Genomic DNA, 24,102 nt, shown 5'->3' on the forward strand with positions numbered 1-24,102 from the left:
TTTAATTAAATTAGTTGATTGCAGAGAATATTAGAATTGAACAATGTGGTGAATATATTTGGATGTATTGTTAGTGAATATATTTGGATGTATTGTTAGTGAATCTAACGGAATCGTAGCGCGAATGTTAGAATCGAACCTAATTCTCCTATAAAAAGTCTTATTGAAAAAGAGACAATTTGATGAAATTCCAAATATTGAAAATAAACATTAATCTTCTAAAAAAATATGAGTAGTTATTTTATTGTTCTTATGGGTATGACAATTGTCCAATAAAAAATAGATTTGAACAAATAAAATATTTTAAGTCGGTTTTTTGTATTTTTATTTAATAAATCAAAGTCAATTTTTTTCTTACTTAATGATGAATAAAAAAATGTTGTTTAGATAGTTATTTATGGAGTCATATATTTTGCAGAAAATGTAGCATAAAAATCTATTCAAATTATGGAGTTTGTAAAGAAATTATGTTTTTAAATATGTTGCTTGCGGAAAGAAATTTTTTGAAATTAAAATTATTGAAATCATATCTCCGAATCATCATGGGTGAATTTTTTTTTTTAATATGTTAATAACTAGTGAGGCCCATATATTACATGAGTTAATTTTTTTTTAAAGTTAAATATAAAGTTTAAATTTAAGAATTTTGAATTTATAAGAAATATAATGAATTATTATAATGAAAATGTTTTTTATCTTTTAAATTTAAACAAATAATTAAAAATAAATAAAATAAACTAATAAGCATAATTTTGGGAATTTTAAAATTAAAATGTAAGTTTATTAATGAAATTAATATCAATTTACTAATACTTTTATTTCAATTATTACATTAAAATATTATGGAATTTAATAAAATAGAAATACTAATAAAATTACATATGAAAAAAAAAATTCAAAATAACCATAAAATAATATTTGGCAAATAGCTAGTCTTGACTATAAAAAATAATTGATATTTATGTTTTAAAAAATACACAAAACGTAGTTGTAGCTGATTTTTGAAGTTTTATTTGTATCATTGTGGATTTCATTTAATTAACAATCTATTGCTCTTTTGTTTTATAAAGTTTGTTATACGTGCATTGTGCGATACAAACAAAAGAGCATTATTTTTTTTTCATCTCACCGTGATCATAGAAAATCAATAGATCCGCCATGTAAATAAGCATTGCATACATAAACATCGTGTACCAACATTTTGTTTATGAGAAACCATAATGTGAAACAACTTAAATTAATTTATAATAAAAAACAAAAACAAACAAACAAACATTAAAAAAAAAAAGTTGAATCTCGTACACAAATAATACCAAACAAACAAACATTAAATAGTAGGCCATATTTCTTATTTTTTGTTTGCTTCCTTTTCAGCCTGCAAACCAAACAACAAATTATAATAAATAAAAAATTAAATTTATTCAAAAACTTATCTACGATATTTTCCAGATAGCAAACTTTTGTTGAATGTTTATGATTATGTTATAATGATAGATGAAGATCAAGTAGGAATGCATGGTTATATGATTTTACCGCTTTAACTACACGATCAAATGCTTCAGGGCCATACTTCTCAATATAACGCTCGACAGATTTCCTTGCATCGAGGCTCATCATTTGAAGGACTTTCCGCTGTCCTTCGGGGTATTTTGAGCTCACATGGCTCCCAACCTTGACGTATTTTCTAGCTATATTCGCATATATGTATGCTGCCCCATTGATTCCAGGTAGCACCAACCACATACAAAACAATAGCTTCAAATAGGGCCAAAATGGAAGCCTGTTTATTTCCAAAATTATCAAATTTCAAGTGAATATGAAGGAAGCCATAGGTAACTTCAAGTAGCAACATGCATGTGACTTTATTTTTATAGGTCACGGTGAAGTTGAATGAATTACCATTGGAGGACTTTCCAAAACGAAAGCTCGAAGAGGGTTATAAACGAATATAAAACCCAATAAGTAAGCCATTGTTGATCATCTTCTGGTGTAGAGCTTTCGAGCGCTAGCATGGATGCATACCTTTTCATAAATTTGTACATCCATAATCATTAGTTCTGGGGAAAATGACTTATGAGCCCAACAAAGTTTCCAAACCGTTCAAAAAATCTCAATCATGTTTTGTCTGTTCAAAAAGTCCCAACAAACTTAACATTTTGTCTAAAAGACCCAACAAAGTTACACTTTCTTGAAAATCAAATAAGGGAAACAGATGATGATGTGATTTGTTACCGTATCGGGAAAATGACTTATTAGACCAACAAAATTTCCAAAACATTTGAAAAACACAAATCATGTTTTGAATGTTAAAAAAACCTAACGAACTTAAACAAAACAAAATTGGGATTTTTTGGAACGGTTTGGAACTTTGTTGGATTTTTTAAACAAAATGTTAAGTCGGTTGGGTTTTTTTGAACAGACAAAACATGATTGAGGTTTTTTGAATGGTTTGGAAACTTCATTGGGTTTTTAAGTCATTTTCCCTTAGTTCCGCATCAAAATAACCAATTTTTTTGAAAGACCATATGATTTCTTGTAATATAAAATGTTAACTTACAAAGGGAAAAGAAGCATTACTCCAGGTCTGAATCAAATCAACAAAATAAAAACAAGTTAGTTAAATGAGGGTTAGATTTTTCATATTGTTGGAATATAGCTCCAAATACATACCCGACTAGCGTGTCCAGATGTCTAGCGATCGTTGCAAGAAGCCCCATTGTTTTTCGTGTTTTCAATGACGTTTACTTGTTTTTGAATTGTATGAATAAATCATATGCATGATGAATTGTGTATCTTGATGGTTATATAAGTAAGTAGTTCGAATGTCTAAGATGAAGCAAAGCAAAGGATATCTTTTTGGTATAATCTTCTTTTCTTTAGTGAGAAGCAAGAAGGTGGGTGGTGAATCGTAGCCTTGGAATCCCTCCATATTATTCTAAAAGAAAGTTTAAAAAGAATGAACATGAGAGTATGCTCGATTGCTCGTTGATACCAAAAATGAGGAATATTACTTCTTGCTATTTAGTTATTCAAAATACGTAGTAGAGGTGTCAACCCTAGGGATCGAATCATCGAAATATGGGTTTGGGTAAAAAACCTTCGGTCGGTTTAATCCGAAAGTTTTTTTATTTTTTGTTTTTTGTTTTTTGTAAAGAGAAAACTATGTTGAAATAATAATATATTTTTATTAAATAATCATATCATTTCTTCAAAAGAGAGGACACCTGGACACACGTTTATTTTAAATAGTGGTTCTTTTTTCTTTTTTTCATTTTTTTTACTGCATTGTCCATAATTATGGGTCGGTTGAATTTTTGGGCTTAAGTTTTTGTTTTTGAACCAGTCCATCAAACACTTTAAGTATTGAAGATGTCACTTGATCTTCACGCCACGTTTAGGAGAAAGGGACAACCTTTGTCATAACGATTTAAATTGCTTTTTAAATTGATTTATTAATTTATAATAAGTTAAAATGTGTTATTCTGAAATTTTTTATTGGCAAAGAAGAAAATGGAGGTTTCAAGAAGATACAAAATCTTAGCTTTTTAGAAAATTCATAAGTCAATAAGTTATTTTTGGATCATTTATGTATAAAAGTTAGTTAAATACATTTTAACTTACTGATTTAGTGGTTTTTCCAACTACAAAAACTAATCAAAACATTTTTAAAATTTTTTTTTTTAAATTCATAAGTCAATAATTCTTTTTGCATTTTAAATTTTAAAAAGCAATTCCAATTACCCCTAACATTAACATTACATATGCCCTCTACAACCATCTCTCTTCTCTCTTTCTCTTATCTTTTGATTCGGTGTGTGTTTGTGACTCTTTTTTAAAATGACATATTGGTTTATTGGTTTTTCAAAAAGCAAATAAGTTTAAAAAAATGTATGATAAGGAGTAACTTTATAAGCAAAAGATAGTCTTTCCATAAAGTCGAGAAGTTCTAAATTTTCCGGAAAAAAAAACTTCAAGAAGGAATCCCAAACATTCCCTCATTCTCACACTTTCACACACATATGTTTAGAAAAACTCTCATTTCTCTTTCTAGCATTCAATGAAGAAGAGAGATAAACAAAAAGGACGTGATATTTCCAAATAAGAGTTTTCCACATAAAATGTATGTTGTACTAATTTGTATGATAACTTTAATGATATCGTATATTATATGGATGAATCAAATTTTTAAGTGAAACAAAAAAAATATCATGCTCTTCGGTAAGTATTTTTCGGATTCGTGTTGGCAATTCTCTCATTTTTCATGTCTATATATGTTATTATGGATTTTTCTTTCAAGAAAGTGTTTGATCAATACTAAGAGCTTGTGTTCCCAAGAACACATGAAAAAGTTTCAATTTGATGTTAGACACTCTTCGGTTGATTTTAAATGACCAATGTATACAACTTCCTTTATGTTTCTTTATATTATTTCATTATACTTGTAATTTTATCCCTAATTTACTTTAATAGACCTAGGGTTATTTCACACACATCAAGGTTTCACTGAAGCTTTTCTCAACCTCTTAGTTTTCTTTTTCTTCTTTTGATGAATTTGTTGTTTCAGGCATAACTTAGCTTCTTCCTTTCCTATAATGCAATTTTAATTTTCGATTTCACCCAAGATCATGGATTTACAAATCTCGCAATATGGATTGTATTTGTAAACTCCTCAGAGTAACTGTTTGACTTTGGTCTTTATAGAAACTTCCACATTTTAGAGGCTAGATGGGCCAGATGACAATAGAGATCTTGAATTTCTTGAAGTTGTAAAGCATCTAATCATTCATATTTTGCATTTAGTAATCTTGAATTAGGCCTTAACTAGATTAGGACTTTAATCGATTCCACCTAGGTTTTGGGGTGAAATGGGTTGGATGGAAATGGAGTTATTGAATTTCTTGAACTTGTAAAGCACCTAATCATTCATATTTTGCATTTAATAATCTTGAATCCGACCATAACTAGATTAGGACTTTAATCAATTCCACTTGGGTTTTAAGGTGAGATGGGCAAGATGGCGATGGAGTTCTTGAATTTCTTGAACTTGTAAAGCATTTAATCTTACATACTTTGCATTTAGTAATCTTGAACTCGGCCTTAACTAGATTGTGATCAAAACCTTCCATGAATCTATATTTATGTGAACTGGGAAAATTTTCCAATAATGATGTTCTAAATTGACTAAATTTCCGATAAAATCCACCTGGTACGGTTATAGCATTTGTGTATGTAGAAATCGTAAAAAAACATCGCCTGAAAATATGAATTGCTCTCCAATCTTCAATTTTTTCTACTTCTTAATCAAAAATGAAAACCAGATCACAAATGGGTGACTACAAAATAGTTGTGTATCTCCTAAAATGCCAACAAATCTTTGAGTTTTTTGTGCTTCTTGATACAAAAGAAAACCAGGTCGCAAATGGGGTGAAGAAGACTGATAGTGTTACATATGCATATCAAAGAACAATTGGCCTGTGAAAGACGATAGGTGGGAGAGAACCACCGCCGATGGGACACGGGTGGGGGGGGGGGGGGGTAGCCGGCAACTTAATAATTGAAGAAATAGGAATGTGGAGAGGGAGACAAAGATGAAGACCCATTGTGCAAACAGATCTTTAACAACAAGGATGAAGACGGTTGATCTTTAGTTCCGGCGGACAAAAAACAACGAGTAGAATAGGAAGGGAGAAGAAGATGATAGATGCGGGTCCAACAGTTTAAGATTTTTTTTTAATATAAAAATATATATGATGTGGAATACATTTTTACAATATTTTTTACAATATTTTTCAAACTACATCATTCTTGTAAATAATTGTTACGACTACAATCACTTGGTAAAAAACTCGTAACAGAGTTCTTGAATTTCTTGAACTTGTAAAGCACTTAATTATACATATTTTGCATTTAGTAATCTTGAGTTCTACATTAACTAGATTAGGACTTTAATCGATTTTACTTGGGTATTGGGGTGAGATGGACCAGATGACAATAAAGTTATTGAATTTCTTGAACTTGTAAAGCACCCCAATCATTCATGTTTTACTTTTAATAATCTTGAATCCGGCCTTAACTAGACTAGGACTTTAATCGATTCTACCTGGACTGTGAGGTGAGATGGACCAGATGACAATGGAGTTATAGAATTTCTTGAAATTGTAAAGCACCTAATCATTCATAATTTACGTTTAATAATCTTGAATTCGGCCTTAACTAGATTACGACTTTAATCGATTCCACTTGGGTTTTGATCTTTTTGCGTTCTTTTTATATTATTTCGTTCAAAGTCATCAAGGTTAGGGACTTGATGTTGTTCAGTGTATTTAATTAAAACCTTTGTACCAACGTGAGGATTTATTGCATATCATTAGAATTAGAATTCAGAAACCACTCTTTTATTCTCATGGTACAAATTTTGATGTAAGAATACTTCGACAGATTCTTAAAGAAAGCTTATATTTTAAGATTAGGGTGTCAATAGAGCTTATTTAATTACAGTCTTATTCAAAGATGCAGTTTTCCTGATTTTTGGAATAAAAGCATCTTATTATCTAGATATCGTTCTCCTTGTTCCTTTTATAAGATGAAGACAAAGATTCAGGTAAAAAAATTCTACTTGATCCCCAATAAACAATTAGGGCATTATTTTTTAGTTGATAGAATGTTCTATTATGTAGGTAATATACTTGTCCATAAAAAACGTACTTGGATTAAACCCACATTGGTTATAGTTATTACAACTTCATGTTAACAAAGATGCCATACCAAATCCTAATTTGTTCGTTGCAATTTTATTACCATAACGTACTTATGTATATACCCATTTCTTTTAGGTGGCAAGGGATTTAAACCCTAATTTGCATATAATTTATTTGTTTATGAAAGAGAACTCTAATTCGTGAACCACGTATGTTGCTTTGCATTATCTATTTCGGCATTTGAATACACAACCACACGTTGTAGCTATACTTCCATATAAATAAGAACAGTCTCGCAGATGTAGGATTTGAGTTACAACGAGGATGTTTCGATCTGAAACCCACTTGCCAGTAACTTTCGAAGCAACCCTGTAAGATTGAATCTATCATTTTCACACAAGGTTCAATCTTCCATTAAAATTTTATTTTAAAAATTACGAAATTTAATACATTAAAATCAAATACATGGGTTGCTTCCACTCCAATTATGTAGTTAATTTCAACAAAAAAAAATACGACTTGATGAGAGTAAGATTATAACAATCAAATCACTACTTTCAACATTGTTAAAGTTACTAATGACTACAATGTGCACTGATATATCTATTTAGTGGAGCTCGGTCTTGGTCTGCACCATTTTCCATTGGAAACTCACTCAATAGAGGTTGTAACTTTAGAATATGAAAAAATATTTCATGTTCTTTCTCCATGCTTTCATTGATAATTGACTTTTATTGTTTTTAAACTTATTTTTATGCAAATAATGTTTGGGAATTTGTTTAATTATCACTTAATGGTGAAAGGTCTCCTTTTAATGTTTTTAACGGCCTTTCTTTGTAGAAACCTGATGATGTTATATATATATATATATATATATATATATATATATATATATATATATATATATATATATATATATATATATATATATATATATATATTAATTGCTCAAGTTTTAAATTTATAAAACTGATTATATCGTAACTGGAATAATACACATATTAGGCAGTGAACCTAATCGTGCATAGTATAGTTGTGGTAAGACCATGTGTTATACACTAGTAAATGGTAGTGAATTCATTTGGATTTTTGGTTATAGGTTACACTAAACACACGAAAACACAGTAAAAAGGCGCTTTTGATAATCAAATCTCAATTTAATAAATAGATGACTAACTATATAAACTGAAATGACACGAATCACTTCGGGTACCTTGGCTTAGACTGGATTTCATCTCAAAATATTGGCTAACTACTAAGTGCAATCGATATTTGTTCAGTATTCACCGATTCCCAATATGACTAGCATCATGATCAGACTACTAATCCTTTGATTTTAACAAGACTATTAACTCAATGATCAAGTGAACAAATAATCATGCAAATCAGTGTTTAGTTCGAATTATGCAAGAATTGAATTATAAACTAATATTAATGATCATAATACCAATTTTATATATGAATGGTCATCACATATAAACTCACACATTAAAGTTACCAACTTTTCTATTTAACCATAGTCTTACGATCAAAGTCTTAGTCATGCAAACCTAATGAACATAGATTCATATAATTCAAGCACATTAAGATAAAGTGATCATCTAATCCCAATAATACTCAGCAATAAACAGAAAAGATTAAAACTTTAAAACATGAGGATCTTTTATCACACAAACATAATTAAAAAACTAAGAATAAATACTCTAAATAGCAAATTACTTTATAATCTCAATGATTGATCTAGTCTAACACAAAACAATAGGGTTTTGAAGCCCTAAATCAGAAAGTAAAACATATGAAAATCATAACGGAATGCTAATCGTGGTCGGAAAAAAAAAACTCGAATGATTCTCGGCATGAATAAGCTCTCTAATCCTTCAGATCTTTGCTCCTATTATCTTAATGGCCCTCCGACCGCCTTCTAGACCCTCAAAATGGAAGATATGGTTTTACTTGTCGACCAATAATGATTAGTAGTCTGAATCCCCCTTTAGGTTAGAGATAAATGGCTATTTATATAAATTTATGTCGACGTATTCCGCGCGACGTAATTTAATCTACACATGGCATAGATCATTTAAAACCTTTAAACCGCATGACCATCTATGCGGTGCGTAACATGATTACGCAGCGCGTAATTGCTTAATTCAGTATCATTCCTTATTTCTACATTCCAGCTATGTTTTCCAGTCCTTTTGCTTTCTTTTCGATCTAGCAACATGTTATATATGCAAAATATAAATTCAAATAATTATAAGTACCTTTTAGTTCCAAATAATATAAAAACATAGTATAAAATAATAAGAAAATGTCGGAAATATATGTATAAAATAGGTGTTATCAAACTACCTAACACTAGTCTTTTGCTTTCCCCTAAGCAAAACTAATATATAATCATCATGCTATCACATTAAAACTTTAGCTACCATCATTACACAAGACAATCCATTTTGAGTTCATTCATTACATATCACTTCAATGCACATATTTGTTTGTAATGATTCCTAAGTACTTCCCAAACCTAAATACTCACATTCCTCATAAATACTCTCACTCATTTTAAACAACATTCATTTTTGGCATTTTTACCATTTTTGGCATTTTTACCTCCTGTACCCTTTTATTCCACTCCTTTCGTTTCAAAAGTTATAATCAAATTCCAAGTGACTCAGCTTTAAAAAAGCAAAATACTATATAATATAACTGTCTTAAAAATATAACTATATTTTTTATTGCAACTTTATATTTTTGTGGAACTTGTTCTCTTTTTTCACTTTTTTTTTTATCTTTTCTCAATATTTCAACTTTCAACTATCACACATAAGCAAACAAATATCTTGAACTTTAACTTTATTACTACTATACTATAGTTCGTGACTTTCTAAGGACTTCACTGGAGTACTCGGAATCCCTTAGCCCACTAATAGAGCCCATGAATTTTGATGAACCCCGTGTAGCGGCATTCTTTTGATCCGATCCGTGTTAATGTACTACAGGTAGACATATATTAAATATCTCGAGGTGTTTACCGGCTGAGTTCCAAAGTTCACTCTTCAATTCAATATGTTTGCACTCCTTCTTTTTTTATGGGTTTTATGCATAAGAAACCATCATATGTGCTCATACAAACCCTAATGCTTAGATCTAGGTTTCTCTATTGTACATGCAATGAATCCAAGACTAATAAACTTAGATCTAATATATTATAAACTGAATTAGGGTTTAGAGAATTACCTTTTATTGTTATATAGCAATAACAATCAATTCCTTGCTTGGATTGGCTTCAAAAGCTTAGTGCCTCAAGTGTTGCACCTCTAATGGAGTCACAAACACCATATGCAACTTGGATGAAGAGGAGAAGAAAGGAGGCTTCCCAAAAACGACTAAAAACCCTAGAGAATCAGTTGTCCACATTTTTGGGGCCTAAGGGGTCCTTTATATACTTGTGTGGGCTGCTAGGGTTTCAGTCAAAACCCTAATGGGCAGCTTAAACTCTAAGTAGCCCATGGAACCTTCTGGATAAGGCCATGGACGAAAATATGATGGGCTTCCATCATAATTTCGTTCACCCCTTACTCCTTTAGCATTCCTTACCCCAATAACTCAATTATCCAATAATTGCAGTCCAGTCCCCCATATTTAATTAATCTCTTTTAGCCACAAAATTAATTCTTAATTAATTCTTGACTAATATTAAGTAAACAATATGATTTCTCCTTTAATATATTATTCTCATAATATATTAATAAATCATATTTAAACCTCTCTCTCCTTAATTCATCCTACATGTTGCTATGGTGAAGGCAACCCAAAAGGACCATGCTCATAATCAGGTCAAGTACATACCAAAATAGTTATGGACTTAGACACTAATCTTGTTGGGTTATGAGCATTCTAACACTCCTAAGTGTACATGCAACCCTAAATACCTTGGATCTATGTTTTCTCTATTATACATGCAAATATCAACTTTCCAGGGTATTGTTCTATTCTAGCATACTAAACTTTGAATAACACAAGTTAGAATAACATACCTTTTGTTAGTTCTTGTCTTCATGAAGCTTGAGTGCCTAGTGCTCCAAGTGTGACACCTCAAATGGTTAACACAACACTATAAGCACTTGGAATAACTTAGAGAGAATTCTACACTTCATGAAATCGGCTAGCCCTCTCTAGAATGATACTAGTGCCGATTTTGTCAAGAATAATATCTTTATATAGTGTTACAATTAGGGTAAACCCTAATTGTCATGACTTTCCATTTCCTTGGATCCATGGGTTCAAATACACCATGGAGCATCATATGGGTTTTAGCCCAACTAGATAATCCATGGAGCATTAGCCCACTATATAAGTATGGATGATTTGCACAATCAAGCCATATATTTAATTAGTCTTCTTTTGATCACTTAATTAATCCTAGATTAATTCTTGATCAATACTAATTAAATAATCTTATTATTCTTATTATTAATATACTAGAACTTATAATATATTAATAACCATAAGTGTCTTATTTCTCTCATTATAGTATATCCAAGTGCATGATGCCATGCAACCCAAATGGACCATGTCGGGTTGGGTCAAGTCTTACCAATTATAGTTATGGACTTAGAAATTGATCCAACAATCTCCCACTTGGATAAGTCTAAAACTAATATTATGTATGACTTCAGGAACCGACTAGCAATCGTAGCTCTCAAAAGCTTCTGTCGAACTCTTGACCTTGTAGATGAACTCTGACCTTTGTCAATGACTTTTCCATTAGATAAGGGATCATATATTCCTCCATTTTAGATATCATATGGACTGAGACATGGATGATAATCATTCTCTCTGTCCATTTGTTGTTTCCCGATTTCCAATTTATGACGACTGACTAATTGAACAAATCAAACCAGTCCTGGCCCGGCCGAGCACTTCCATTTGTCATCATCAAATCATCGAGGGGCCCACAGATATCGCTTTTATCCCAAAGGTAAAAGGAATGGATAAAATTCGACTCATATGGCTTGTTCTACTACTTGTTGAATCATACACAAAGACACGTTTTATAGCACCGAGTTACCAAATGCGGTTTCGTGCAATCAATGTACTATCAACTCATAGTAACAACTCATATCTCTAGGTTTGAAGAATATAAGATATTATCGTCTCATGATCACTCATGATAAAATCCATGAAGTGATTCCAATGAGCGCGGGTTGAATCCAATACTCAGAACTTATGAGCACTCATGAGTGTTGTAGCCCTTTGTCCAACACCTTAGACCTCTACAAGCCAACCCATGATAGTCTTAATTCATATCTACTTCCAACATATGACCGACTGTGGATGGTTTGAATAACTTAGTCATTCCTGAAGAATAACCTAGTTTATTCGGGAAGTCAAAACATGCAAAGTGAAACACAATAATATATGAATCCAATATGGTATCAAAACCTATGAACATAAATAAAACACCTTTTATTTATCACCATACGATTACACATTATTCATTGTATACTGTTTCAGCTATCAACTTTATTCTTGAATTTAAAACAATAGTTGTCCCATGCTCCAAGCATGTACACTATGTTTTCTAAACACTAGTCATGCCATACACCCAGTATGCATACTATGTTTGTCTATGATCTTTACTTTGTGAACTAGATCAATTGAACATAACTTCAATGATTCTCTTTTCACACTCCCAAATCCTTACTGCAAATGCAAGAATTCCAAATTCATGCCATTTACTTAAATCTGTTAGATTCTAAACTTATATGCATTGATCCTCTTGTAACGATTATGCAAAAATTCACAAAGACTCGACAACAATCATTACAGAGTATTCCAAAGGAGATCAACTCCTTGGAAACGTCCTTTTTGCATTAAGTTTCCTTAATCTTACACAGATTGAAATTTCTGACTTTGAAACATTTCCAGATTCATTTTGACTATCACTTCTGAACAAGAGTTGCCTCCTTACAGATTATGTCAATATGGTCCTTCCAGAATTATCACTATACTTCCAACTGTCCTTGAGCAACCAAACTTTGGTAAACCTTAGATTGTCCTCAACAATTGTTTAATCCTTTTAGTTATATCCAATTCTAAACCTTTTCCCTTCTTAATGCCCCAGACATTTGGAAAATTTTAGAAAGGATGAATATAGCACATGTAATCGATCCTATATCCGAAGCATATGGGACACGATTCATGATGTCTCACATAAAGACTAAACCAGTCTTTTGCTATAACATTTCCATTTCTATTTGCCAAGTTCTCATAATTCAGATTATGAAAAGGGATGCTGTAATCATAATCGAATTTTAGAACGCAAATAATGGACCCATATACAGAATTTCCTTATGTTGAGCCATTCCAACATGAAATTCATATATATTTCCTTGACTAAATGATTAAAGCCTCACGATCTAAGCTTATAGATTTGAGATGAAGTATAATTTCCTCTCCCTTAATTATAGCAAAACAACTCTTTCCCAATTGAAATTTTTGTTTTCTATAATTAACATTGCTAGCTTGCAATACTTATCATAATTATCATGCTCCCACTAACATGATGATTATTAGCATAACACTTATGCTCCCACTAGCTTTGACATGTTCTCAGAAATCAGTTGACTTTCTTACCAAATTTCAGATTTCTGATACTAGATTGTTTTGATAAGACTTTATCAAAATCATATACCTTCCCTTAGATAGCACACTTGTATGTCTAAACAATTATGAAGAGCGATGCCGTAATCATAATGGTTTGACCTTTTTGCCACTTCTCACAAGTCTAGGTTAGTGTGCCGGTAAACCACACACGCTCCACTAACGACTTTGAGAATGCAAATATCACAATTGCTATCTAGCTAAAATCTACTTAGTGAAAGTGTTTCCCCACCATCATTTTCATGAATCGGAGAGAAACCTTATGACACTTAGATTTTTATGGTGTATGTGTTCTTATCCATGTGAATTGTCATAACCATAGTCACAAGAAAAGGATAATGACAAATCCAAACTCATATGGATTGAACTCAATCTTAACTTCTTGCCACCTGGCAGCTCAAGGGCCTGCCATTGCTTCCAAGTTGTTGTGCAACACATTGAGAACTCTAAGAACTCATATGCAAAGCCAACTTTAACTGGAATGAGCACAGAATATGTCAACACGATAGGTTATAAACCTCAAGTCGTGTGCTAGTGAAGAACTTCAGGTTTTATTCTTGATTAGTTCTTGAGACTTTCAAGACCTTTAAGACTCCTACTGTCCTCTTGACCTATAAGACTCCCTTGTCAAACATCCAAGAGATAGTGTGGATTCTAACCAAGACAAACATTTCACACAATTGGCCTAAGTTGGTCTTTGTTTTATCCAAAACATCACAACTTACCAATTTCAAATGTACAAGAGTAGAAAACTTTTACTCTTACATTTGACAAGTGTTTTAAACCTTCTTTGAGACATGTCACTCAAGTTACAATCTTGGATTATGACTCTAAGACTTGTATTGGAACGAAGTATGACTCATCTTCTTGATTTAACCACTTCAACAATTCAAGTTCCTCTTCTTTCCTTAGAGAACTAATTTTGATATGGTTTCTTAATCATTAAGATGATCACAAAACTGATACTAGAGTACTCTCCCATCTTTTCAGATTTGAGAAACTTTTATCTTTCTGCCTAAGTTGATTTTCTTATTCGCTCTGCCATACGTTGGAACCTTTTCCAATGTCTCAGAGTTACACTTAAGCTTGTAAGTATAATCATATTTACTGAGCTTTAGTAAACTATGACAAATAGTCTTATCAATCTTTTGTGGTGGACTTAATCAGTGCACATGACTATGTACTCGATCCCTTAGTCCATTACTTGACTCACACATCCATGTGAACAAGTAATTAGTCTTAACTTTTCCAATACTTGAAAGTTCTCATTCATCATGCTATACAACTTGCATGATTCCAAGTCCCGGTCCAATTGTAACTTTGGTGATGAGAATCTTTCCTTATTTGGTAAATTTAGACATTACCACAAATAAAAGAATCAATTTCATATTTCCACTCTTGCTATTAATGGAATCATATAAGCAACAATTTTTCCTCAAATGCCATTGTAAGGATATTTTAAAATAACTAAAATCAAAAAAATTTCTTTTATTTTAAAACTATGCGGAAAAACTTATCCTTACAATCCATATGAAAACTTGTTGTTATCTATTCCTAAGCAATATCCCATAACTCCTAAGAAGTAGCTCAAGAATCCGATTTTCAAACTACGCGATAGAAATCCATCTATGCGATCAGATTCAGCACATTCTTTCTTTAAGTTCCTTTACTTTTCTTTGATTCTTAAAACATTACCATGTGACCCAGTCACATCATGTATCAGGAATCTCAGAATAGAAACTTAACAGAGTTAGATTGGTGGACTTTACCTGAAGTAGAGTCAACCTTATTAACTTTAACATCCTTAGGTAAATTTGGCAGCTTCGCAACTAATGACCCTTCCTTTGGCAATATAAACATATGGACCCTTTGATAATGGTACACGGGACTATCACAGACTTAGTTTTTCTCTTTACGATTTGGTCAACCGAGTTGACTATGGCTGATCCCTTTCCATTGGGAAGAGAATGCTTTTTCTGTATTTCCAGTGTCACCATTGTCAATGTCCATAAAGTTTCAGGAAGTTGATCTTAGCAAATAGATAAGATCATTAAGGGTCTTGTCATAGTCTGTTTCATAGGTGTTCTAAAAGAACTCACTATGTGACTTAGAAAGTGATTGAACCATCAACGTTCTCAAGACTTTGACACCCAACTCTCCCGGCTTGTCAATATGTGACTACATCTCCAAGATGTGACCACACCTAGACCTTGCCTTGCCAATTGGGCTTGAGTGATCTTAAACTTTTCAAGAACTTGTGGGTTGGGGAGAATAATTGGAGGAGGTGAATGAAGTATGATTTCCATGGGACATCATCTTCATTTAGGAAAGCTTGTTTCAAGAGATTTGGGAAGATCATAAATGTCTAAACCAGACATCTTTTTGGGAGATATTCAAGATAGTTGATTTAAAGTCCTTAATATGATACCCAATATGAAATATTAAGGCTAGGACCCAACAAACTATTTTATAACTTAGAAGAGGGATGTCGTAATCCAAACTATAAAATATTTGAAGGTAGGTGAATGACGATTCACCAATTTCCACCATGAAAAACGAAATAATAATTAGGTTTTAATTGGTTTTGAAACTCCTAGATCTTTGAGATTCATTGAACTGTTCAATGGCATGTTTCAATCTCGAGTGTGCCCTTCAAGTTTTGTGACTGGGATGCCGAGGATCACAAAACAAGGTGTGAAGTAACCATGCAAATTACTTGGTACCCTTAAGTGTTTACCCCTCAATCGATGTGCCGGTTAACCACACACGCTCCATCGATACTATGATAAACACTAAGTTACCCTTTGCCTACCTTGTTAAATACGAGTTAGTGTACCGGTTAACCACACACGCTCCACTAACCGACTTAAACAAAGTGCAAAATGTAGTTTCATGGATTAGCACCTTATTCACATTTTCCTAAGTAACTAAGATTGGGTATTTATAAGAGTTTAGTTACTTAGTATTTATCATTAATACTTTTAATGAAGGGAGAATTCTAGTCCTGTCAAACCCGTTCGGCTAACGACCCTCCACCAGTCAAGCAAGCGGTGGGTGAGAGTGGACACCCATTAAGTTGCCATTTTATAGGCAACAACCTTATACCCACCTTATAGACCGGCTTCGTGAATGAGGCGTACTAGCGGTAAGACTGACTTTACTCTTATACATATATATATTATTAACTTATAATATTATAAAGTATAAGGGTTGAATTTTAACTTTTAAAATTCTAAGGGCTAACTTAGAATTAAAGTATTCATAAGAGAAAACTTTACAAATTCCAAAACTTGAGGGCAAGTTTTGAAACTATTCAAAACTAATTAATTCCATAACTTATGTGTTTAAAGTAGTTTTAATCCAAAAACTCTTCAAGTTCCATAACTTGAGGACAAGTTATGGAAGACTTTAAACTAATAAAAGAATTAACTTTTCCTTTATTTTATAACTCATGGAATTAATTAAGGTTACACTTTTTTTTATTTATTATTTAATGAAGAGACTCTTGGTCCTCCATAACTTGAAGACAAATTATGGAGTCATAACACCAATTAATTAGAACTAGACTCTTCATTTTGTAACCTTTGCCAACTTTTATGAGTTTTATGAATATTAAATGTGACTTTTCATATAACTTGAGGACAAGTTACAAAAACACATTTTAGAATCAACTCTTAGATTAATTTGGATTGAAAACAACTTTTTCACTCAACTTTTCTATTAATCTAAGCAACTCATAAGAACAAGATAATTCAAATCAAACTTTTTCATGTAATTAGTCTAAACCTTAAACTAATACAAAACATGAATCTATTGACAATTATCTTTGAAATTGGATTAGCATAAACATTACCACATCAAAAACAAGTTTATAAGTCCAAAAACATCTTAGGGTAATGTTCCTAGTCCAATTCCAGCCAAAAAAGTCGAATTTATGCTGTCTGAGGGTCCAACTCGTCGAGTCCACTAACCAACTCGGCAAGTTGGATGCTTTTTGCCTTGGACTCGTCGAGTCCCTTCATGGACTCGGTGAGTCTGCTGGGCAGACAACATCAAAACTCGATTTTTCAACTCCATTTGCAAGTATAACAAGAAAACAAGCCTAGGCTCTGATACCACTATTGGGTTATGAGCATTCTAACACTCCTAAGTGTACATGCAACCCTAAATACCTTGGATCTATGTTTTCTCTATTATACATGCAAATATCAACTTTCCAAGGTATTGTTCTATTCTAGCATACTAAACTTTGAATAACACAAGTTAGAATAACATACATTTTGTTGGTGCTTGTCTTCATGAAGCTTGAGTGCCTAGTGCCCCAAGTGTGACACCTCAAATGGTTCACACAACACCATAAGCACTTGGAATAACTTAGAGAGAATTCTACACTTCATGAAATCGGCTAGCCCTCTCTAGAATGATACTAGTGCCGATTTTGTCAAGAATAATATCTTTATATAGTGTTACAATTAGGGTAAACCCTAATTGTCATGACTTTCCATTTCCTTGGATCCATGGGTTCAAATACACCATGGAGCATCATATGGGTTTTAGCCCAACTAGATAATCCACGGAGCATTAGCCCACTATATAAGTATGGATGATTTGCACAATCAACCCATATATTTAATTAGTCTTCTTTTGATTACTTAATTAATCCTAGATTAATTCTTGATCAATATTAATTAAATAATCTTATTATTCTTATTATTAATATACTAGAACTTATAATATATTAATAACCATAAGTGTCTTATTTCTCTCATTATAGTCTATCCAAGTGCATGATGCCATGCAACCCAAATGGACCATGCCGGGTCGGGTCAAGTCTTACCAATTATAGTTATGGACTTAGACATTAATCCAACAAATCCAACAGTCTCCCACTTGAATAACTCTAATAACTATTTACTGTATGACTTCAGAACCTGATCAGCAATCGTAGCTTTCAAAAGCCGTTGTCAACTGTGATCTTATTAGATATCGTGTCCTCTAGATAAGGGATTATATATTCCTCCATTCTCAATATATCATATAGACAAAAGACATGAATTTCAATCATTCTCTCTATACTGTTTCCCGAATTCCGATTTATGACGACTGATAACAGACTACAATTGAACACATCAACTTAGTCGCGGCTTGGCCAAGCGCTTAGGTGTCATCACTAAACCATCGAGAGGCCCACAAATATCGCTTTTATCCCACTTTGGGTAAAAGGAATGGATAAACTTCGACTCAAATGCTCGCTTGCATTTACTGATCGAATCATACACAACAAAAAGTTTTATAACACCAAGTTACTGGTGCGTTTACTTATTATCAATGTGCAACCGACCAACAAATGACAACTCACATGTCTCGGTTTCAAGAATATACAATATTATCGTCTCACTAATCACTCATGATAAAACCATGAAGTGATCCAAGTAAGCGTGGGTTTAATCCAATACTCTAATCTTATCAAAGCATTCATGAATTCTGCAGCAAACTTGTGCCATGTCTAAACACTTCAGAAAATCTACAGACAGATTCATGATAGTCTTTATTCATACCTACTCCCAACGTATGACCGACTGTGGATGTTTGAATAACCTAGTTATTCTGGAAGTCAAAACATGCAAACTAAAACATAACAATAATACTTAATCCTATATGGCCCCAGTAAATGAAACACTTCTATTTATCCATCATATTGATTACTCATTATCTATCATTTAATGTTTCGGATAATCAACTCATTACTTGAATTACAATAACAATTGTCTTATGCTCTAAGCATGCACACTTTGTTTCCTATGGTCCATGATTTGTGACTTAGATCAATTGAAAACTTTTCCAATGATTCTCATTTCACAATTCCTTAATCCCCATTGTTAATGTAAGAACACAAGGTTCTTGCCACTACTAGAATATGCTAGATTCTAACATTTTACGCAACGATCCTTTCGTAAAGTCATAGCACAAAATTCACCAAGACTTGGCTAATGAAATTACAAAGTACTTTCTTAGAAATTGTTACAAGACAATTCCATAGACGTGAAGTCTCATATTCAAAGTACATTCCTTTGAACATCCTTCTTGCATAAAGTTTCTAATCTAGACATAGATTCTCAATATCCAACTCCCAATATGGAAACATTTCCACATTTTCCATATGACAACTCATTCTTAATAGAATCTTATCTATTCATAATAATGTCTATATGGTCCATCCAATACCATACTTCCAACTATTCACAAGCGACCAATCCTCAGCGAACTTTGGATCGTCCTTTGATAGTTGTTTAATTATTTTAGTCAAAACCAATTGTAATCCTTTTTCCCTCTTAATGCGCTAGACATTTGGAAAATTTTATAATGGTAAAATATTATAGCATTTTCAATCGATCCTATACCCGAAGCGTATGGGACACGATGCATAATGTCTTACATAAAGATATGATACTCTACCAATCTTTTGCCATAATTTTTATGTGTCATGTTCTCACAATTGGAACTATGAAGAGGGATGCCGTAATCATAATCGAAATTTGAGAACACACAATGTATCCTTTGACTGAAAATATTAAAATTTCTCAGTCTAAGCTTTAGATTTTTGAAACGAAGTATAATATTCTTTCCCTTAATTATAGCAAAACAACTTTTCAACCCATGCAACTTTGCAAATTGAATCTTTGTTTTTCTATAATTAATATTGCTAACTTACAATACTTGCCATAATAATCATACAAGCATAACACTTATGCTCCCACTATCATGATGATTATTATCATATAAGCATAACACTTATGCTCCCACAAGCTTTGACATGTATTCAGAAAACAAATGAACTTCCAGAAAACAATGCCTATTGAATTTTTGAAATTCATATTTCTAATACCAGATGCTTTGATAAGCTTTTATCTAAGCTTCTTAAACTTATACACCTTTGCCTTAGATAACTCATATGTGTGTTTAAACAATTCAGAACTTATGTTACTAAGTTCCAAATGTTCAAATTAATATCCAAATCTCACAATTCGAACTATGGAAAGGGATGTCGTAACCATAATCGAATTTGAGAATAAAATTTTCACAATCGTTATCTTCTTAAAACCTCTCTTAGTGAGAGCATTTCCTCGCAGTCATTTTCATGAAGGAGGGAATCTTATGACACTTAGATTTTATGGTGTATGAGTTCCTATCCATGTGAATTTTCCAAAACCAAGGTTTGCGACAAATCCAAACTCATATGGACTGAACTTTCTTAATCTTGATTTCTTGCCCTATGGTAACACGAGTGCCCACCATGTCTTCCAAGTAGTTCAGTAACTTGTCCTTACATATCAATATACTTTCCATCGACTAAGGCTTTAGTATGCATTCAAATGAGAACTCATAGAACTCACATACACAATTAATTCAATTGGAATGGCACAGAAACAAAATAATGTCAGCACGATAGGTTGTAAACCTCAAGTCGTGTGCTAGTGATGATCGATAAGGTTTATTCTTGATTTGTTCTTGAAACCTTTCAAGACCATTTAGACTCCCACTGACTCCTTGACATATAAGATTCTCTTGTCAAGAAACATTTCTTGACAAAGCAAATACTCAAGAGTTAGTGTAGTTCTTATCAAGACAAAACACTTCACATAATTGGTCCTAGTTGGTCTTTGTCTTACCCAAGACAGCACAACGTACCAATTTCAAATGTGTAAGAATAAGAAAACTTTTCCAAGTTCCATATTTGATGAGTGTTATAAACCTACTTAAAACTTTTCACTCAATGTCACAATCTTGACTCTAAGACTTGATATTGGAACGAAGTATGATTGACTTCTTGATTTAACCATTTCTACAATTCTCGATTCCTCTTCTTAGACATGCAATTGCACTAAGACTCACTTAGAGGATCAATTGAGACATGGTTCTTAATCATTAAGACTTATCATAAAACACAATAAAAGGTACTCTCCCTTCTTCTTAGAATAGAGAAACTTTTATCTTTCTGCCTACTTGATTCTTCTTTATTCGTTCTACTATTCATTGAAACTTTTTCAATCAACTCAGAATTACACTTAATCTTATAAGTATAATCATATTTACTAAAATTTAGTAAATCATGACGAATATCTTTATCACTCTTGTGGTGGACTTGATCAACGCACAACCTAGTGTACTTGATCTCCTTGTCCTTTAATTGACACTTTGTCAAAGAATTAGCCTAAGTTTTCCAAATGTGAAAATTTTTCATTCATCATACAATAAACGTCGCATGATTCCAAGTTTCTGTCCAATTGAAACTTGGGCGATGAGAAACTCTCCCTATTTGTTAAACTTTTGACATTTCCACAAACAACATAATTAAGAATCAAATCCATTGTTGCTAATAATAGAAACATTCAAACATCAATTTTTCATACATGCCATCACAAGGATAAATAAATAAGATAAAATCAAAATTCATTTTATTGCGGAAAAATATTTCCTTACAACGCAATTCAATTGAAAAACTATGTTATTACATATTTCTTAACAATCTATTCTAACTCCAAGTAATAGCTCAAGAATCCATTCTTCAAGTAATGCGACCAAAATCCATTTCTTCAAGATTAGATTCAGCTCACTTCTTCTCTCAAGCTTCCTCCCTTTTCTTCGATCCTACAAAACATCAAAATGTAATCTTATCACATCATGTATTAAGAACCTAGAATAGGAACTCAAAAGAGTTAGATAATGGATTTTACCTGAAGTAGAGCCATACATCTTGACTCTCCCATCTCTTAGATGTCTCAGGTAGTTAGGGCAGCTTCATCTCCAATTCCCCTTCTCTTGGCAATAAAAGCAAATGTAATCCTTTGGCACAGCACATCGGACAATCACAAACTTAGTTCTTTCTGGACTTCCAATGTTGCCAGTGTCCATTGAAGTTTGGGAGTTTGATTCACCAGAAAAATTTGCTTGACCAGCCCGCCAAATCATTGCTGATTCAGCAGCTATAAGCAAATAGGTGAGATCAATTAGGGTCACGTCGTGGTCCATCATATGGTACTCTCTAACGAACTCACTATATGATTCAGGAAGTGACTGAAGAACCCAGTCAACAGCCAACTCACTTGAAATCTTGACACCCAACATGTTTAACCTATCAATGTGTGACTTCATCTCTAAGATGTGCGCAGACACATGTTTCCCATCTTCGTGTTTACTTGCCAAAAGGGATTGAGTGAGCTTGAAGTTTTCAAGCCTTTGAACTTGTGGGTCAGGGAGAACAATCGGAGGAGGTAGAGGAAGTGAAGCATGATATTCGTTTCCTTGATCGTATCTCGGAATGTCATCTTCATTTGGAAAACTTGTTCCAAAGGATTTGGGAAGACCATTGTAAGATTCAAACATCTACAAAACGGGAGAAAATTCAAGTTAAGTTGATTAGAATTCTTGATGTAACACCCAAATGAAACATCAAGCTAGGATCCAACACAATACTCTACAACCTAGAAGAGGGATGCCGTAATCTAGTTGCAGAATATTTGAAGGTAGGTAAATGACGATTTACCAATTCCCACCATGAAAAACAAAAAGGAAGTTTAAGTTTGAATTGAAACTCCTAGATCTTTTGAGATTCATTGAACTTTTCAATGGCATGTTTAATCTCGATTATGCCCTACTATTTGTGACTGGGATGCCGAGGATCACAAACAAGGTGTGAATAACCATACGAATCACGTGGTGCACCCAATGCTACTATTACCTAATCAATGTGTCGGTTAGCCACACACGCTCCATTGATCTATGATAAGCATCGAGCTACCCTTCGCCACCAATGTCATCCCCAAATAAGTGTGTCGGTTAACCACACACGCTCCACTGACGTTTGACAAGGGTACGAAGTGTAATTCCATGGGTTAGCATACAATTTCACATTTTGCCTAAAGTAACTATGATTTGGGAATTTGTATAAGCATTTAGTTACTTTGTACTTCATTATACTCATAACGGAAGGTTTCTGTCATATCCTACCCGTTCGGCTAACGACCCTCCACTAGTCAAGAGTGTGGTGGGTAAGAGTGGATACCCATTCAATCGCCATTTTATAGGCAATTTCCTTAAACACCCCTTATAGACCAGCTTCGTGAATGAGGCCTACTAACGGTAAGACTGACTTTTTACTCATACATATATATAATATTAGACTTTTAATGTTATATATAGTATAGGGTGTATTTTACACTTTTAAAATACTAGGTGGGTTAACTTAGTCAATTATACCTTTTAATTTAAATGTAAACCAAAACTTTATGGGTTTATTAAATCACTTTTAATTATACATTTTAATTAATTAATAAAACCATAAGGATGTGATTTGAACTTTTCAAATTTCTAGGGTTTTAGAATTTAACATTTCAAAATTAAACTTTTAATCAACTTTTAAATTCCAAAACTTGAGGGCAAGTTTTGAAACATTTCAAAACATTAGGGATCAAATAACAAATAATTCAAATTAAACAATTAATTTCATAATTATCTATATTTGACCTAATCTTATTTTAGTCAATAGATAATTACCAAATAACTTTAAATAAGCCATATTTATCACATAAACAACAAATATTTAAAAGATTTGAAATTATCTATAGTTTTGGCAAGGATAATCACTAATTTAAGATAAAAATCGGATTTTAACTTCAAAAAACGAATTAGGCATTAAATCCAAGTCAAAACAGCAGCTAAATCCCGAAATACCCTCTGTCTG

At 32.5% G+C, this 24,102-nt stretch overlaps 1 protein-coding gene across 1 annotated transcript; it reads right to left on the bottom strand.

Moving 5' to 3' along the window:
* Nucleotides 1-1,134: 1,134 nt before the first annotated feature.
* On the bottom strand, nucleotides 1,135-2,805 carry HVA22F (HVA22-like protein F). The gene is made up of 5 exons (XM_078970474.1): nucleotides 2,671-2,805; nucleotides 2,558-2,584; nucleotides 1,900-2,022; nucleotides 1,534-1,780; nucleotides 1,135-1,375 (listed from the first exon to the last, which is right to left on the bottom strand). The coding sequence occupies exons 1-5, from the start codon at nucleotides 2,715-2,717 to the stop codon at nucleotides 1,349-1,351; spliced, it is 471 nt and encodes a 156-aa protein (XP_078826600.1). The 5' UTR covers nucleotides 2,718-2,805; the 3' UTR covers nucleotides 1,135-1,348.
* Nucleotides 2,806-24,102: the final 21,297 nt, after the last annotated feature.

Source organism: Lactuca saligna, chromosome 8 (genome assembly GCF_052625555.1).
Source record: "Lactuca saligna cultivar CGN05327 chromosome 8, ASM5262555v1, whole genome shotgun sequence".
Lineage (NCBI taxonomy): Eukaryota > Viridiplantae > Streptophyta > Magnoliopsida > Asterales > Asteraceae > Lactuca > Lactuca saligna.

Coding starts and splice junctions, on each gene's coding strand:
- HVA22F (XM_078970474.1), bottom strand. CDS start 2,717: ATGGGGCTTCTTGCAACGATCGCTAGACATCTGGACACGCTAGTCGG. Junction 2,585..2,670: donor CATCTGGACACGCTAGTCGG/GTATGTATTTGG, acceptor GATTTGATTCAG/ACCTGGAGTAATGCTTCTTT. Junction 1,781..1,899: donor TTTTGGAAAGTCCTCCAATG/GTAATTCATTCA, acceptor GGAAATAAACAG/GCTTCCATTTTGGCCCTATT.